This window comes from Gigantopelta aegis, chromosome 7 (assembly GCF_016097555.1).
Source record: "Gigantopelta aegis isolate Gae_Host chromosome 7, Gae_host_genome, whole genome shotgun sequence".
NCBI classification, from domain to species: Eukaryota; Metazoa; Mollusca; class Gastropoda; order Neomphalida; family Peltospiridae; genus Gigantopelta; species Gigantopelta aegis.
Genome location: NC_054705.1, coordinates 1,599,878 through 1,620,314, shown reverse-complemented (window position 1 = coordinate 1,620,314; position 20,437 = coordinate 1,599,878). Strand labels below are relative to the sequence as shown.

The 20,437-nt window shown below is 37.5% G+C and overlaps 2 protein-coding genes across 3 annotated transcripts in view; one reads left to right on the top strand and one right to left on the bottom strand.

The window, feature by feature from the left end:
• Nucleotides 1–18,919, top strand: part of LOC121377108 (baculoviral IAP repeat-containing protein 2-like) — a 19,945-nt gene extending 1,026 nt beyond the window's left edge. Inside the window, exons 1-3 of one of the 2 annotated variants that reach the window (XM_041504985.1) lie at nucleotides 1–1,246; nucleotides 14,242–14,326; nucleotides 18,693–18,919. The exon at nucleotides 1–1,246 is cut by the window's left edge and continues 1,026 nt beyond it. In XM_041504985.1, the coding sequence (XP_041360919.1) occupies nucleotides 1–1,070 (1,070 nt within the window). In that variant the 3' untranslated portion in view covers nucleotides 1,071–1,246; nucleotides 14,242–14,326; nucleotides 18,693–18,919. The remainder of the gene's footprint in view (nucleotides 1,247–14,241; nucleotides 14,327–18,692) is intronic. The other variant, XM_041504984.1, reaches the window with a different exon arrangement.
• LOC121377178 (putative nuclease HARBI1) lies at nucleotides 15,482–16,503 on the bottom strand. The gene is made up of 2 exons (XM_041505085.1): nucleotides 16,384–16,503; nucleotides 15,482–16,015 (listed from the first exon to the last, which is right to left on the bottom strand). The coding sequence occupies exons 1-2, from the start codon at nucleotides 16,501–16,503 to the stop codon at nucleotides 15,482–15,484; spliced, it is 654 nt and encodes a 217-aa protein (XP_041361019.1).
• Nucleotides 18,920–20,437: the final 1,518 nt, after the last annotated feature.

Sequence of the window (20,437 nt, the reverse complement as noted above, 5' to 3'; positions counted from 1 at the left end):
ATCCTGACAGCGAGGCTGCAAAGATCCAACTGTATCAGCAATCGTTTATAGGGTGGCCAGGGAAAGTGTCTGCAGTGAAATTAGCTATAGCAGGATTCAGGTACCTGGGACCTGAAGACAAGGTTATATGTGACACGTGCGGACTAAAACTCTACAACTGGGATGGCAGCGAGAAACCCACCGAAGTGCACAAGTCTAACTCTCCTCGGTGTGAGTTCATCAACAAGTGGTTTGGCGGCTCCGTCGTGTCGGATTCTGTAAGAGTAACACCATCAGAGCCGCCTCCTGCTTTCCCTCAGTTCTCAGACATCAGCTCTCGACTCAACTCCTTCGAAGGGTGGCCCCAAACCATGACCCATCAGTCACCCTCGACTTTAGCTGCAGAGGGGTTCTACTACATCGGGTCTGCGGACAGAACGTGCTGTTTTCAGTGCGGCATACGTCTGAGAGACTGGGATGTGGATGATGACCCGTTCGACTGTCACAAGGAATACGCTCCTGGCTGTTCGTTCATCAAGCGCAGAGAGCGAGGGAGGCAGGGACAGCTGGAGAAGACAGAGGAAACGTCAAAGGAACAAGCTGAAGGCCCAGAAAATGGGATCAGTACATTGACTATCGGTGGAGCTACATCCGATTTGAAAACCAGTAACAATGCACCAAACAACCAAGCGACAAACACAGTGACACACAGTGTGACAAACACAGTGACACCCAATGTTGCAAAAACAGTGACATCCAATGTGACAAGCACAATGGCACCCAATGTGACAAACACACTGACAACCAATGTGACATCAGCCGTCTCGGAAAAGCACACCGATTTATTTGATGACGCTACAGCCAGTGTAAATGTAGCTGATGGTGGACAGTCGGATAAACACAATGTTGATGACGTCAGTAGAAATGACGTCAGTGATGACGTGGTAATCGACTGGCAATGTCCCAAAGTTCTGGCAGTTCTGGATTATGGATGTACTAAGGAGGAAATTACGAAAGCGTTTAAACAATACGGGGGAGATCATTTCCGGGATGCACAATCATTATGTTTAGCCATAATGAACACTTCATAACAAATTGAAAACCCCCCAGACAAACATGCTTTATATATGACTAACGGACCTGTGTGTGCTCCACTACATAGACGCAAGCATGCACACTGAATTGATGAAACTCACGTTGACCTCGGGAAGCCATCAGCGTATGTTATCAACCAGATGACGTGAAACTGATGCTAGAGTAGATGCAGGTAAATACTTGTGGGGAAAAGCGGACTCTTACATCAGACTTTAAAACTTTACTTTCAATCAAAACTTTATGTAACAAATATTAGTCTGATCATGTCTTCTTTCTCTTATTTATGTTTGGTTTGTCCTTCCAAAATACTTCAAAATATTTAAATTTTCGGTAGAACAGTCGATTTGTATATATCAGAGATGTGGTAATCGTAGCAGTATATATATATATATATATATATATATATATATTTATATTTATCCTATAACTTACCCATGATATCCATGTCATAAACCCATATATAGAGGCTATTTCATGGGTTTTTTCGAATACGATTTTTATGTCAACGAGTGGTGTGTGAAAACCATATTTTCACGAGTTGAGTTAAAAATCGTATTCGGAAAAACACCATGAAATGGTCTATTTATTATATACATATTTCCTAATTTTTGACAATATCTTTCGCTTTTTGGTAATATCTTTCGCTTATCCTATCGAAAACACGTAACGTCATGATATATTTCTTCCTATGGAACTTTGCCAGAAAATTTACTTTACCATAGACTTTTAAGAAGAAATTTGATTAAAATTTATCTTTAATTAACATTTATTTAACAATACTGCGGTGCAAACATACCTGACAAAGCGATCCTCTAAAAACTCCCACAAAACAAAACGAGTCGAATGCCGTTAAATTCTTACACTTACACTCGATGACACTACATTGTGTCATCATTATTTAGCTTCGTATTCAATTCGTTTTAGATATTTTATCGTTATTGCACTTCGTATCCCTTTTTTTTATAGGTACAGTTGTTTAAATTACATTTTTTTATTTTTCAAACACGATTAGATGCATTGGTAATCATCAAATTTAAATACGAAGAACCGAGACAAAGGGAGATAATTTAATCATGCACTTTTACAAAAAAGTAAATACTTGTATATTTTCACTGTACTAAAATACAGTGAAAATATGACTTTTCACCGGATATGACTTTTATGGTTTCCGTGTATCTATATATTTCATTGCTATGTATATAATAAGATAATTTACTTAATTAACCCGGTTAATAATGGTATGCAAATTTCCAAGTTCTCTAGGTAATGTGTTGCTGTGGATGGGGCATTTGCTTACAAGCCAACAAGACCTGTGTACCTGAGTAACGTTTTTAAAGATTTATTTCAAATGCGTGACGTCAAACTAATCGTGATGACGTCATATTATCGATGGCGGCGACTTTAGTACTGTGATTTACTAAAACATTTAATTAAAATGTTATTTTAGAAGTGTTATAGGATAAATAGAATTCGCTACTCGTGTTTTTTAATATGTAAAATATCAACCTCGTCTAGTTAGTCGGTATTTGTCGAGGCTCTGTCTTGCTTTGTGTACTAAATGAATGAATGAATGAATGAATGAATATTTAACGACACCCCAGCACGAAAAATACATCGGCTAAAGTATTGGGTGTCAAACTGTGGTAATAGAAAAACAAAGTGATGATCAACATCAATATAAAAATTTGCTTTGTGTACAAACCCTGGCTTTGTCATAGTTCAAGGGCCGGAAAAGGGGACAGGTGCTATGCCCTTCGACTTGTCCCTTTGCTCTGTTTACAAGGCAAGAAATGCCGTATTTTAAAACCAAATATTAATTTTAAAAAAACAACAAAAAACCCAACCACCTAACACAAAAACAACTGATTCTGGCTTAGTGGGGACAGTCTGTTGTGGGTTGTTTTTTGTTTTTTGTTTTCTTGAACAGGTAAACACTTTAACTATTCCGTTAGAAGTGATTATTTTGACAGTATTGTAAATATGTTGCAGCTAGTGTATGTTATTGTTATTGAACGACATGATGACTTCATGGAATTGTTTCGTGCTGGGGTGTCGTTAAACGTTCGTTCGTTCATTCATTCATGGAATTGTTCTTATTTTACGGTATCTACGTGGAACACAATAACAGGATCGCCGGGAGAAGGTGAAGTTAAAAGCTACCAACCCCCCCCCCCCCCCAAAAAAAAAAAAAACAACAAAAACAACAACAACAAAAAAAAAACACAAAAAAAACAACAACAACAACAACAACAACAACAAAACAACAAAATTAATGTGACACAAGACAGAAATATATATATATATATATATATATATATATATATATATATATATATATATATATATATTGCTAGACATCTTTTATGTATATTTTCAACAACGTGTGCAACACCCGTCGATAAACCATTCGTGACAAACATGACAACTGTTAGGACAACTTAGATAAAATAACTATGCATGCATGGCAGTTCTGTATGTGTGCCTCATATTGATTACTAGTAGCAGTCCGGACAGTTGCCTGCATTGGTTGTTCCAACATATTGTCTTCACCACTGTATTAAAATGAGAGCTAATACAATTTGATGGTAATTTGTTAAGAAACTTCTTTATTTTTCGTCTACATTTTTAGATATGACAGCACTTAGCATAAACCAATTATAAAGCACAGCCGGAACAAGGCATATCACAGCTGAGGATATACCAGTCGTGACAACAACGACAACACAACAGTCTTTGGCATACCAGTCGTAACAACAACGACAACACATCAATATTTGATATACCAGTCGTGACAACAACGACTACACATCAATCTTTGATATAATAATGGTGATAACAACGACAACACTTACCACTAATGAAACAAACTTTGTCAGCTCATATCACAACCTTTGGTATACCAGCCAGTAAAAGCAAACATGACGGCACATACCACAACATTTTATACACCAGTCTTGAAACATTTGCTGCAATAATCTTGTAATAATTACGTAAGTCAAACTATTTATATTTTATCTGTTTAATAAACACACATTATTTGATATTGTGGTTATACATGTAAATAGATATTATCACATTCAAATTACAAATTTGTAACACACCAGTTATATATTATGAAATTCAAACATCACACCTGCAACACTACCAGTAATATTATATCAGACACAACTATCTTATTTCTAACACAACGGTAATCTATTAGCACATTCAAATATCATGTTTGTATCACGCCAGCAATCTATTATTAGATTAAAATATGATATTTGTAACACTACCAGTAATACTGTATAGATACATGGTATTATATGATTCCCACGGTAGACACGTGTGAGATGTTTCTCTTATACTATGACATTGATTATTGTTTGCACCAGATTTGAAGCACTCATTGTAATGCTACAATACCGTCCAACCTATACGACTTGAAGCACTCGTTGTAATACAACACCGTCTAGCCTGTAAGACTTGAAGCACTCGTTGTAATACAATACCGTCTAGCCTGTAAGACTTGAAGCACTCGTTGTAATACAATACCATCCAGCCTATAAGACTTGAAGCACTCGTTGTAATACAATACCGTCCAGCCTATAAGACTTGAAGCACTCGTTGTAATACAATACCGTCCAGCCTATAAGACTTGAAGCACTCGTTGTAATACAATACCGTCTAGCCTATAAGACTTGAAGCACTCGTTGTAATACAATACCGTCCAGCCTATAAGACTTGAAGCACTCGTTGTAATACAATACCGTCCAGCCTATAAGACTTGAAGCACTCGTTGTAATACAATACCGTCCAGCCTATAAGACTTGAAGCACTCGTTGCAATACAATACCGTCCAGCCTATAAGACTTGAAGCACTCGTTGTAATACAATACCATCCAGCCTATAAGACTTGAAGCACTCGTTGTAATACAATACCGTCCAGCCTATAAGACTTGAAGCACTCGTTGTAATACAATACCATCCAGCCTATAAGACTTGAAGCACTCGTTGTAATACAATACCATCCAACCTATAAGACTTGAAGCACTCGTTGTAATACAATACCGTCCAGCCTATAAGACTTGAAGCACTCGTTGTAATACAATACCGTCCAGCCTACTTGAAGCACGTTGCAATACAAAGCACCTATAAGACTTGAACCACTTGTATATACAACACCTAGTATATAAGACCACACGTTGGAATACCTATAAGACTTGAAGCACTCGTTGTAATACAACACCGTCTAGCCTATAAGACTTGAAGCACTCGTTGTAATACAACACCACGTTGTAATACAACACCATCCAGCCTATAAGACTTGAAGCACTCGTTGTAATACAATACCGTCCAACCTATAAGACTTGAAGCACTCGTTGTAATACAATACCATCCAACCTATAAGACTTGAAGCACTCGTCCAACCTATGTAATACAATACCATCCAGCCTATAAGACTTGAAGCACTCGTTGTAATACAACACCGTCCAACCTATAAGACTTGAAGCACTCGTTGTAATACAACACCATCCAACCTATAAGACTTGAAGCACTCGTTGTAATACAATACCATCCAACCTATAAGACTTGAAGCACTCGTTGTAATACAACCACCAACCTATAAGACTTGAAGCACTCGTTGTAATACAATACCATCCAACCTATAAGACTTGAAGCACTCGTTGTAATACAATACCATCCAACCTATAAGACTGAAGCACTGTTGTAATACAATACCATCCAACCTATAAGACTTGAAGCACTGTAATACAATACCATCCAGCCTATAAGACTTGACGCACTCGTTGTAATACTATACTGTCCAACCTATAAGACGTTGTAATACAACACCATCCAACCTATAAGACTTGAAGCACTCGTTGTAATACAACACCATCCAACCTATAAGACTTGAAGCACTCGTTGTAATACAATACCATCCAACCTATAAGACTTGAAGCACTCGTTGTAATACAATACCATCCAACCTATAAGACTTGAAGCACTCGTTGTAATACAATACCATCCAGCCTATAAGACTTGAAGCACTCGTTGTAATACAATACCATCCAACCTATAAGACTTGAAGCACTCGTTGTAATACAATACCATCCAGCCTATAAGACTTGAAGCACTCGTTGTAATACAATACCATCCAACCTATAAGACTTGAAGCACTCGTTGTAATACAATACCATCCAGCCTATAAGACTTGAAGCACTCGTTGTAATACAATACGTTGTAATCAATAGCCTATAAGACTTGAAGCACTCGTTGTAATACAATACCATCCAGCCTATAAGACTTGAAGCACTCGTTGTAATACAATACCATCCAGCCTATAAGACTTGACGCACTCGTTGTAATACAATACCATCCAACCTATAAGACTTGAAGCACTCGTTGTAATACAATACCATCCAACCTATAAGACTTGAAGCACTCGTTGTAATACAATACCATCCAACCTATAAGACTTGAAGCACTCATTGTAATACAATACCATCCAACCTATAAGACTTGAAGCACTCGTTGTAGTAATACAATACCATCCAGCCTATAAGACTTGAAGCACTCGTTGTAATACAATACCATCCAACCTATAAGACTTGAAGCACTCGTTGTAATACAACACCATCCAACCTATAAGACTTGACGCACTCGTTGTAATACAATACCATCCAACCTATAAGACTTGACGCACTCGTTGTAATACAATACCATCCAACCTATAAGACTTGAAGCACTCGTTGTAATACAACCACCAGCCTATAAGACAGCACCGTTGTAATACAAGACCATCCAACCTATAAGACTTGAAGCACTCGTTGTAATACAACACCATCCAACCTATAAGACTTGAAGCACTCGTTGTAATACAACACCATCCAACCTATAAGACTTGAAGCACTCGTTGTAATACAATACCATCCAGCCTATAAGACTTGAAGCACTCGTTGTAATACAATACCATCCAACCTATAAGACTTGAACTACTTGCTATATTACAATACAACCTAGTATATAAGACTTGACGCACTCGTTGTAATACTATACTGTCCAACCTATAAGACTTGAAGCACTCATTGTAATACAACACCATCCAACCTATAAGACTTGACGCACTCGTTGTAATACAACACCATCCAACCTATAAGACTTGACGCACTCGTTGTAATACAACACCATCCAACCTATAAGACTTGAAGCACTCATTGTAATACAATACCATCCAACCTATAAGACTTGAACTACTTGCTATATTACAATACAACCTAGTATATAAGACTTGTAGCACTCGTTGGAATACAATACCATCCAACCTATAAGACTTGAAGCACTCGTTGTAATACAATACCATCCAGCCTATAAGACTTGAAGCACTCGTTGTAATACAATACCATCCAACCTATAAGACTTGAAGCACTCGTTGTAATACAATACCATCCAACCTATAAGACTTGAAGCAGCACTCGTTGTAATACAATACCATCCAGCCTATAAGACTTGAAGCACTCGTTGTAATACAATACCATCCAACCTATAAGACTTGAAGCACTCGTTGTAATACAACACCATCCAACCTATAAGACTTGACGCACTCGTTGTAATACAATACCATCCAACCTATAAGACTTGAAGCACTCGTTGTAATACAATACCATCCAGCCTATAAGACTTGAAGCACTCGTTGTAATACAATACCATCCAGCCTATAAGACTTGAAGCACTCGTTGTAATACAATACCATCCAACCTATAAGACTTGAAGCACTCGTTGTAATACAATACCATCCACCATCCAGCACCTATAAGACTTAAGACTTGACGCACTCGTTGTAATACAACACCATCCAACCTATAAGACTTGAAGCACTCGTTGTAATACAACACCATCCAACCTATAAGACTTGAAGCACTCGTTGTAATACAACACCATCCAGCCTATAAGACTTGTAGCACTCGTTGTAATACAATACCATCCAACCTATAAGACTTGAAGCACTCGTTGTAATACAACACCATCCAACCTATAAGACTTGAAGCACTCGTTGTAATACAACACCATCCAACCTATAAGACTTGAAGCACTCGTTGTAATACAACACCATCCAGCCTATAAGACTTGAAGCACTCGTTGTAATACAACACCATCCAACCTATAAGACTTGACGCACTCGTTGTAATACAACACCATCCAACCTATAAGACTTGACGCACTCGTTGTAATACAACACCATCCAACCTATAAGACTTGACGCACTCGTTGTAATACAACACCATCCAACCTATAAGACTTGAAGCACTCGTTGTAATACAATACCATCCACATATTACAATCCAACCTATAAGACTTGACGCACTCGTTGTAATACAACACCATCCAACCTATAAGACTTGAAGCACTCGTTGTAATACAACACCATCCAACCTATAAGACTTGAAGCACTCGTTGTAATACAACACCATCCAACCTATAAGACTTGACGCACTCGTTGTAATACAATACCATCCAACCTATAAGACTTGAACTACTTGCTATATTACAATACAACCTAGTATATAAGACTTGTAGCACTCGTTGGAATACTATACTGTCCAACCTATAAGACTTGAAGCACTCGTTGTAATACAATACCATCCAACCTATAAGACTTGAACCACTTGCTATATTACAATACAACCTAGTATATAAGACTTGACGCACTCGTTAGAATACAATGCAATCTAGCCGATATGACTTGAAGCACTCGTTGGAACAGAATATAATGTAGCCTATAAGACTTGAACCACTCATTAGAATGCAATGCATTCTAGCCGATAAGACATGAAGCACTCGGGATACAATGCAAAGTAGCCTATACGACTTGAAGTACTCGTAGGACTACAATACAACCTGTAAGCTTGTAATTACAGAACCGCTCAATGCTGAGTAGACTCTGATTTCACATCATTGATAAAGAAAAAGCTTCTTGAATGCTTGTTAATAATAATACTATTACATTACATCACATTGTTTCAAGTTAACTCTGTCTGTGTTTATTTACTATTATTGTTAATTACGTAGCATGTACAGTTGAAAACATACGCATGACTGTTAGTCCTCTAGTACAGGGGACTACATGTTTCGTCTCCGTCCTTGGCTAGTCTGTCTGTCCGTCTATCCCAGATATAGTTATCCGGACATTTGTTTTTATCATAATGTCAGAAGGTATTGAGCCGAATTGTTGTACAAGTTATTACCATGTACTGTAACAGACCACTTTTGATTTTCTTGACCACTGAACGTAAGAGATATAAAAAGTTTGCTTCCTGGACCTTTTTTTTTTTGTTTTGTTTGTTTGTTTTTGTTTTTGTATGCCTCATCGGCCTCGGTGCTGATGTGGATAAACCATCGGACATAAGGCTGTTAGGTACAGAGTTCGCAGCCCGGTACAAGCTCCCACCCAGAGCGAGTTTTAACGACTCAGTGGGTATGTGTAAGACCACTACACCCTCATCTCTCTCACTAACCACTAACTAATAACACCTAATCCACTGTAGTGTACAGACAACCCAGATAGCTGAGGTGTGTGCCCAGGATAGCGTGCTTGGACCTTAACTGGACATAAGCACGGAAATATGTTGAAATAAATGTAATGTAATGCTTCAATATATTACGCTAGAGGTTTGACTTTCATGGTAATTTTCTCATGTACTTATAACCAGGCGGCAGTTTAGTGATTTTAACCTATTGCACTGCACTGTGCACAAACACCCATGCATTGAGTTTTAATCAGTGGCTTCATACTTTGGGTCAGCAACTGTAGCTTGGGGTGATGACCACTGCACTGTGCACAAACACCCATGCATTGAGTTTTAATCAGTGGCTTCATACTTTGGGTCAGCAACTATAGCTTGAGGTGTTGACCACTGCACTGTGCACAAACACCCATGCATTGAGTTTTAATCAGTGGCTTCATACTTTGGGTCAGTAACTGTAGCTTGGGGTGGTATTTGATTGTTGACCACTATCCTGTGACACCGACCACGGCTCTGATATTGGCTAATTTGGCTAAGCCAATTGGTGACCAATTACTCTTTTTAAAATCTCGCCTGGCAAGAAGATATGTTTTTCCTTCTCTTTAAGTCCGCCATCTTTGAAAGCCTGAGGTTTTTCTTTATCTTTTCGTATTTGCGCTTTATATTAATATGCAAAAATTCAAATATCATTAAGAAGTAATTGTAGTTTTGTAAATTATAGTTAGTATTAAATATAAATCGGTATTAAGAATTAGACATAAACGTTATTTTGTTTAGAAGTAATGCTGGCTTATTTAATAGTTGGATTATATATGTAGTATAATTATAATAAACTTTAATAGTTGGATTATATATGTAGTATAATTATAATAAACTTTGTGGTAGCTTAATGATTAATAATTAATAGCATTCATTTAGCATTTCGGTAAGAAATAGAAAATGTCTTTGTATATAGTCGTGATCCATGTTTTAGTATTACTTTATTTGTTTTATAGTTAGTTGATCAAAACTTTCAGTCTCTGTGTCGCCTTACGCCCACAACAAAAGGTAGACTATTGTCTGTTCCTTTAGGTCACGACCCATGCAGTATATTCACTGCTGGTGCTAATCATGTACTGCGAAATGTGTATTTTTCATTATATTGTGAATGTAGCTTAGTTTAGATTATTTATTAATGTTTAGCTTTATATATTGAGAATATGTTACCGTGGGTTATTTATTATTATTTAGTCAATAAATGTTTAATTATATACTTGAAGTAGCGCTTATTCAATTAATACATTTAATCGTGCATTTCTCTATTTTATCAAACTATTCAAAAAAATTTTTATAAACATACTGCAGAGATTATATTTTATAACTTGAGAGTATATTTGTAGAATTTTAGTATATTTTATGCAGACGTATGTATCATCTTGCTTTATATGTTTTAAGATTATTATTGTTTTATATATAGCTGTTTGACAACAATGATAACATGAATAAATGTTGTTATCCAGACTCGGCAATTTTCGCTTAATTCGGACAAAATCCAGCTCCCCCCCCCCCCCCTCCCCCCACTACAAAAATGGGATCATGTACGCCTATGCTTATATTACATAGATGTTCGCTTCATCCTACACAGGAAGCAGGACGAAGTAATTCTCCCTACGTCATGTTCTTGGTCATAAACATCTGACGCATTGGTTTTGTAATAAAGTGGCGAATTGTAATAAAAAAAATATTTTATTTAATTCTAATCTATTCTAACTTAATCTTGGGGCCGAAATATGTACCACCAGACCAAATTTGACATATTTGTTTCATTAATATGTCGATCCACAGACTTGGGAAATTATCCATATTGTTATAAGTGCGTTTAGTGCGGGTTTTTTTAGCAACAGCGCTAAAGTGCCGTTTTGTAATCAACTTCATTTTCCATATGTTATTTTGCTTATTAATATCTCAAGATCACTGTCAATCCTCAACAGGACATGGGCAACGAATTCCCATTCCAACTTTTATCTGTTTTAACAAACAAACGGAATTATTTCAGTTTATTACAATACGACACACATGTACATTTTTTTAAAAAGAGTCGTTTTGTAATAAAAAAATTTTTAAATTATTATTTAATTATAATCTACTCTAACGTAATCTTGGGACCACAATATGTACCACCAGACCAAATTTGGTATATTTGTTTCGTTAGTTTGTCGATCCAGACTTGGGAAATTACCCATATTGGTGTAAGCGCTTTATGTGCGTTTTTGGAGCAATGGCGCTAAAGTGCCGTTTTGTTATAAACTTCATTTTTCATATGCTTATTAACATCTCAAAATCACTGTCAATCCTCAACAGGACATGGGCAAGAAATTCCCATTCCTACTTTTATCAAGTTTAACAAACAACTTATTTCAGTTTATATATTTATATATATGAAACACTCGATATCATCACTTATTCCAATGTGCTCTGTCCTGTGCTAGTTTTGATTTAGTGAACTAGTTTGGGAATGGCAGTCCTCTTTCTACAAAAAAGGAGACTTCCTCAGGCCTTGGTAGTGGCCTACAGACGAGACACTGGTTAATCGTCAATTATTTTGCCAAAATTTGTCATTTTTAAATTACGGCTATAGAAAGGAAACCTTCTACAATGTCAGTGGTTACTTCTATGGAATAGCAAAAACGGATATTATATGTGCACTGTCCTGCAGACAGGACAGTATATACCATATATATCTGTATACAACCTATATACAATAGTGACAACAATTATGATAGGTTCAAAAAATTAACATGAAATTCCCACGGGATTTATTATGGCTACATGTGCCCCTACACTAATATTAGGAACAAAAATAACATGACAATTTTTAATTCTAATATATGATATTGACGATACATACAGAGAGAGAGAGAGAGAGAGAGAGAGAGAGAGAGAGAGAGAGAGAGAGAGAGTGTGTGTGTGTGTGTGTGTGTGTGGCTGAAACGTATTAGTATACAGAGAGGGAGATATAAACACAAACATAAGAACAACGAGAGACACGGACAAACAGTGACCGAGACAGAGACCGAGTGAACATAATAGAGAAAGAGGGTTAAAAGTTTGTGGCACGTTTTGCGACAATTGCAGGAAACCGACGTGAAATGGTCAAATTTGGGCGAATGCACAAGAAACTCGGGGGGGGGGGGGGGGGGGGGGCAGATTGGGGTAGTGATGGGTATCAATGCTTGCAATGATGCCTCATTTCCATTTCGACGTAGATGAGTTACAAGATGTCAAGACTAAGCCTGCCGAATCGAAGCATTGCAATAGGCCGCCTCCAGTTACGTGAGTTAGCAGTCGCACGCCACATTAACGTCCATCCGAGCACCATTTCACGTCTCTGGGACAGTTACCAGGGGTCTTATGCATGAACCGAGATAACCAAAAGTCTCGGACAAGTCATTGTCCCGGACTACATACGTCGAGACTTTGCCCGTCGTCAATTGCCTATGCATGAACTAGACGAGGGACTAAGACAATTAAGTGCGAGACTTTAGTGCGATAGTCACGACGTTTTCCATAATTCTATTTTTAGAGTGGTAAATGTACACCATTTCATTCAGAGATACGTTGTATGGACGTGTAAACATGGCCTCACGAAAGTCGCCCGTAAATAAACGTGTAAAGAAACCAAAATGTAGCCAACAAGAAAATATAGTATTATTGGAAGAAATAGCGTTAGAGAAAAACCTTTTGACATCACATTTTCAAAATGGTATTACAATTAAAAAGAAAGAATTGATGTGGCAGACTATTACAGACAAAGTTAATGCTGTTGGTGGCCATGGCCGGACCGTGGCACAAGTTAAGAAAAGGTGGAAGGACATGAAACAAGCCGTTCTACAAAATCAAAGAAAAGCTACTGCTACAGGCTGCGGGGACCCTCTACCTGAGGTACCCTATGAGGATTTAGTGAGATCCATAATTGGCGACAACACGAACCTTGTTCACGGTATTGAACGTAGGTTATGAAAATCAATTGTCCTATTAATAACTTTCTAATATTACCATATTTTGTTGTGGTCAAAATGCACGGGGTGGACACGATAGATCCTTTTGATAGCGAGTGTCCTTTATCACTTTCTGTTATACACATTAGTAAAAAAACTATATATATATATATATAACCGGTAAGGGCTACATGATACTCGAGGTACCCCTTTTCAAAATTGCAAATAAGACATTTACACAACCCACCCTGAACAATGAAGAAAAACATTTATTACTGTAATGACTAATGACACTCTACCCACTAAAAATAAATAGTCTTTAATTTCATAATTAAATATTAGTTAACGTGGTATGTTGAATATAACTAGGCCTGTGCATTTGCATAACCTATCAGGCGCAGATCGTAGTTTTTAATAGAGGGGCCGAAATATTAATGCAGTGTAGTTCGGTTACGTTTGTAAATTCCGTCACCTTATAAAAATAAAATATTTAACACTTTTCCCTGCCTAAATTCTCGGTTGTCTAAGATATTTAAAGTGGATCAGTTATTTATGGGGTGCAGTAGCTTGATAATCGGTCATACTATTTTTACTAAATAACCTTATATAACATTTGTAAATGCAAATATTATTATTAATAAATATTTGTTAACAATAACAATGTTTTCGTTTAATTTTTACAGTTGATGTGCCCACTGACTCATACATAAAATTGACATCAGTATCACAATCCACGAAGGAAGATGATAATTCTGACAAAACTGGAAAGTATTATTTTATAATTCATTAAAAAAAATACATTCAAATTAAGAAACATATATTTACTACAACAGTTTTATATATGTTATAGGCAATTTGACACATCACCCAATCTGAAGCATGCCTGGATATTTAAAGCTATCTTCCGATTGGCAGACTTTCAGTGCTAATTTCAACACATTTGCGGAAATTTAAAGTCCTAAACATCAATAAACCACCCTTTTATGTAATAGTAACCTAAACATCAATAAACCACCCTTTTATGTAATAGTAACCTAAACATCAATTAACTACCCTTTTATGTAATAGTAACCCCCAAAATTGATGTTCATCCTCAGAGGGTGAGTCTATAAGTTGACGGAGGACCAAGTTTTACAAACGTTAATTAATGTAATTATTTTAAATTTCAGTCTTAAATAAAGGACTGCTCTACGCTAAAAGGTACTTGATTGATCTTTACAATATTTTCATTGTAGCCAATGTGTTGACAAATTACCCACCCCCGAAAGGCATTATACAGATTACTTTTTTTTTCATTGCATGTAACATATGAACACACACATATAACACTAAGTGAAATCATTTGCAAGGCATTTATTTCATTTTTTTATCATAATTTCCTACAAAAACAATGCTGAATTAAGTGTTACATCTGACGCGTGCATCGGTAACAACACAGAGGAAAATGTTAGTGGTCCATCTTCATCAACTGGGAGCGAAAGTACATCAACTGGGCGTGAAACTACATCAACCTTCAATTCCATTGGTTCGTCGAGTAATACAAGATCCGTGTATTCTACTAAGCAGACAACAAAGAGGAAGAGCAAACTACCTATTCCAAGCGTAGAGTGCAGCTCTGAAAATGAAAATGAATTATTTTTTGAAATGGTTGTCTTCCGAAATAGATAAGAATGAAGTCATAACGGAAATGGTGAAGTTAAAAAAATTTAAACTTGAATTACAAATAGAACAACTGAAAAAACAAGGACAGTGAAAATAAAACAAAACGTATATGTATTAGTAAAATAATATTAAGTTTCATAATTTACAAATGAAAATAAATAATTTGAAATATCAATTGTATTTATAGCGTGTGTGTGTGTGTGTGTGTGTGTGTGTGTGTGTGTGTGTGTTTTCTTGTATGAGTTACATTTATAAAATACTTTAAAAGCATTCGTTGATTATTCTGTCTCTAACTGTTTTCCCTGCCGCTGTTCTTGTTCTCTCTGATATGGTTTGCTGGGTAGTACAATCGTCCCCATCATCCCCATCTTCTGAAATGCTTGAAGGGTTTGTTGCATCGTCGGGTGGTGGAAGCTTCTGACGTCTTGCATGGTTGTGCAACATGAAACACACAATGCTGACTTTGCAGGCTTTGGGGGGTTGAAGTCGTAAACCACAACGGAGACAATGAAATCTTTGTTTAGCCACACCAATGCTTCGTTCAACAGTTGTTCGTGTTGACGAGTGAGCAAAGTTGAAATTTGTCTGTTTTCTTGTAGTTGGGTTCATAATGGGTGTCATGAGCCACGTTCGAAGCATGTATCCACTATCTCCCAGTATAATGCCGTCTAGTGGAGGTTTGTTTCCTTCAAAGTCCGCAAACAGGGGCGATTGTCTGAAACTTCGCGCGTCGTGCACTGACCCAGGCCATTTGGCTATACCATTGATGAAGCACATATCAGCATCACATATCACCTGAATATTACACAGATAATAAATTTTATAACAGATGTTTAACTTATAATTTAATTTAAATAAATTTACAATGATCAAAGAATGTGTAAAGGAAACCGTAGCATCGGTGTACAGTATAATATTTTAACAAACTGTTTATATACACCTTCCCATATACAGTACAGGACAAACCACAGAATACATTGATCGTTTTGTGGCCTTTCTGAAAGATTGCTTGTATGCGACAATGTTAAATAATATATATATATATAATGTGTGTGTCTGGGTGGGTGGGTGTGGGTGTGTAAAAGTCATTGATGTTAATGTTTTCTGAAATTAATTGCTGAACGTAACAATGCAGTATTATGTGTTAAAGTAGTTGTACTTACCTGGACATTAATAGAATGGAAATTTTTTCTGTTTATAAATTCGTGTTCCTCTTGAGCTGGAGCCTGGATGCGGATGTGTGTCCCATCTATGCAACCAATAACACTTGGAAAGCGTCTCATTTGGAAATTTTTTAACTACGTTTCATCTGCCTGTGTCTGATTTGGCCAAACGATGTATTCGTTCATATGCCGAAGGAATGCGTCGGTCACTCTTGACACTGTACGACTAACTGTGGACTGGTCGACGCCTATTAAGTCACCTATAACATTCTGAAATGTTCCCGTTGCAACAAGCACTTGTAAAACGGGGGTTAGCGACCCATTTCGTGTTAATGGATAAGCAATATCCTCGTACAGCTCGTCGGTTAGTTGTAAAATCATGTACCTATGAAATCGAAATTTCTTATATATCTCAATATCATCATATATCCCCAAAGGATGTGTGACATCTCGAAATATTCTGTTTCTTCGAATAGCACGTCTGTTGTTGTAACGCATCAGTATAACCGCCGCCATACTAAATGCCCAGTTGTCCGAAACTACTGCGTTTACGCCTGGGTTATAGCAGGTCTAAAAATCGCGTGATTTCGTCCGTCCAATCGTCAGTGACTTTGACTTGTCCGTGTTCATGCATTCCGATTTACTCGTGAAAGTTTCGACGTCCGTAAATAGTCTGGGACTTCGTCATTGTCTCGGTTCATGCATAAGACCCCAGCAGTTTTAATCAGCTCAAGACCGGCCCCGAAGTGGAAGACCTCGCATAACAACTGCAGCACAAGATCGCTACATCCGGGTTCTGCACTTGTGTCACCGAACTGCCACAGCAACGAACACTGCTGGACACATACCTGGTTTGAGAAGGGTGTCTGCACAAACCATTCGGAACCGACTTCGTCTGGTATATAACCGTGGTATGAGCTGTCATGCCTGTCGGAAAGTGCATATCAAATATCTCTTTCTGACAATGGAAAAATGCAACGGGCGCCCTCTAACTGTATATGTCAGAATTAATCAAAGTGCTCTAGTGGTGTCGTTATACATAATGTGCACTTTACTTCATAAGGTCCAAGACAAGACAAGACAAAGAGATTTGCGTGCACATTCAGAGCAAGCTGTTGTAGCACACGCCTATTCTGGCCACAGAGACCGGCCTTGGCCGGTTCCCTCTGTCCAGGACAGGAAAGGGTTGGGGAGGGTTGTAGAGAGGGAACGCCTGCACTGGCAAGTGCAAGAGAGCACCAGCAGTCCAATGTTGGTGGAAGGCGGGGGGTATAAGGTCCTGATAAATTAGCTATTTAAACATAATTTACGATGACACAGTCTTTATAGTATATTTGTATTGAGCATTCACTGTGTTTGTGGCGTCATACGCAACCGGACATCGTGTATTACGACACCATTACGTGGTGGGGGGAGAGAGAGAGAGAGAGAGAGAGAGAGAGAGAGAGAGAGAGAGAGAGAGAGAGAGAGAGAGAGAGAGAGAGAGAGAGAGAGAGAGAGAGAGAGAGAGAGAGAGAGAGAGAGAGAGAGAGAGAGACAAAGAGAGAGAGACGGGGGGGGGGGGGGAGTATTATAACATATTAATATATGGTTTGGGAAGCTGTTGATGTTTTAATGCACAAATCAACACCATTGTTCTCTCATGCGTTAAGTCTAAAAGGATATAATCAGTGTTTCTGCCAGAAAGAACTTTTTGGGTATGGCGCTATGAAATTGATTGCAACCACAGTCAACAGGGGGCGTGAAGAGTTTAGGGTTAGGGTTAAAGGGACATTCCTGAGCTTGCTGCAATTTTAAAGATGTTATCGACTAACAGAGACTTTTTAATGATTTTAATTACATATCAAATATATTTTTCTGCATAAAATATTAGTGGCTGTATATTAAATGTGTTTCGGATCGTTCTAGTATTTGTACTAGGTTAAATTTAATTTTATTTCCTAAAATAATACGTACGAAATTATTTGAAGAAAAAGTCCAGTTTGGGCTTCTTACAAATATTAAGACGACCAGAAACACATTGAATATACAGACACTGATATTCTAAACAAGAAAATATATTTAATATGCAAGTTTAATCTTATAAATATTTTATTAATCGGAAATATCTTACAATGCAGCAAATTCGGGAATGTCTCTTTAAGACAATCATACAGTAATTACAAAAGTAATTAATTTTGTCAAAAGGTTAACATTAAAATAAAAATCTGCAGATTTGGGTATGGCGCCGTTTTACCCTCTGGTAGAAAGCCTGATAATGACAGTAAACGTTGGGACAGTCTCTTTAAATTTACTTTATTTATTCACAGAACTGGAACTCTGCAAACGATATCCAGAAGGCTACCACCTGCAGTGCGAGCTCAACAACCTGTCAGAAATCAACTGTAAACTGTCATGCACGTCGCTGAAGCAAGTCGGGACCGGTAGACGAACAGGAAACGGAAGTGTGTCAGTGACGTTATTCAGTTGGCCGACAGTGACTGTGTTGGTAGTAATGATTGTGATCCAGTTATCCGGAATTACATGTATCTGACGTCATACTTGTTTGTCGTTCTTTTCGGAAAGGGTACGGGTAGGGCAAGATCGGGTGGCCCGTGTTTCGCTAATTAATTCAGTCACCCGTCATTGATTCATTATTCCATTTAAAAAAAAAACAACCCAAAAAACAAACAAACAACAACATGTTACAGGAAATATGTATAATTCCTGAACATTTCAGGAAATATGTGTAATGTCTGATTCACTCAGGAAATATGTGTAATTCCTGAAATTTCCAGTAATTATACATATTTCCTGAAATCTGATGGTGAAAATTATACATATTTCCTGAAATCGTTCTGATGAGAAAACCAATAGTATTTAAAGAGCAGTATTTGATGTAAAGTAGCAATTTGTTAAAGAAAGAAAAGAAAATACTTCTTCATCTTGTGGGAGAAGGCTTCTTAATTACTTCAAACATACCTAAGGATTAGCATTGGCTAGTTAATTACTTCAAACATACCTAAGGATTAGCAGTGGCTAGTTAATTACTTCAAACATACCTAAGGATTAGCAGCGACAAATCCTGACATGGTTTTCTCATTAATGTTGTGCAAAAGAGATTAGTAATCAAAACACTCGAGTTTGACTGGTATCAATGTGTATGAATGTCTTTGATGTAAAGTAATAAGTGGTTATAAAAACAAAAGGGGATACTTCTTCATCTTATGTGAGAAGGCTTGTTAATTACTTCAAACATACCTACAGATTAGCTATGACAATTCCTGAGATAGCTTCCATATAAATGCTGCGCAAAAGGATATTAGTAATCAAAACACTTGAGTTTTACTGGTATAAATGTCCATCAATTTCCAGTCCATTATACATTTGCAATTATGGAGCACCAGGATACGTTTCGAGAAAGCCTTTTCAAGACATATGAAGACAACAAGAGAGTTCTGATCCCTAAAGAAGAGTATGGCAAAATTATCAGTGAACTGCTGCAAACTTCTTAAGAAGTATGAAGTTCTTCAGTGTGGTGACAGTGAAAGGCAGATAAGACGACGTGAGCACGCAGATGAAGCTCCTCTGTACTTTGTGTCAATTGAAGAGACGTTTGATGTGGTTAAACGTGCCCACATTGCAGCTGGTCATGGTGGTCGAGACAAGATGGTGTACGAGTTGACCAAGAAATACGCTAACATCACAATAGAAGCACTGAACCTCTTCAAGTCCCTGTGTCTGGAGTGCCAGAGAAAGAGAAAGAGACCGACTACAAAAGGAATAGTCGTCAAGCCGATAATCTCCAAAGACTTCAACTCCAGAGCCTGGTGAAGATGTTGATCACGTGACCACTGCAACTGACTCCTCTGTATCTGACCCAGCAACTCTTCCCAACTCTCCAACTACATCCGATGAATTTACTGTGAATGCTCAAGTAGAACTTGTTTCCTCTCGCCAAGAAGCAATTCAGATACAGCGAAAGAGAGCTAATGAAGCCCAAACTATGCAAGCTGAACGCATGGTGAAAAGAAGTAAGCGTATCTTTGCACCCGTACATGTCGGCGACAATGTG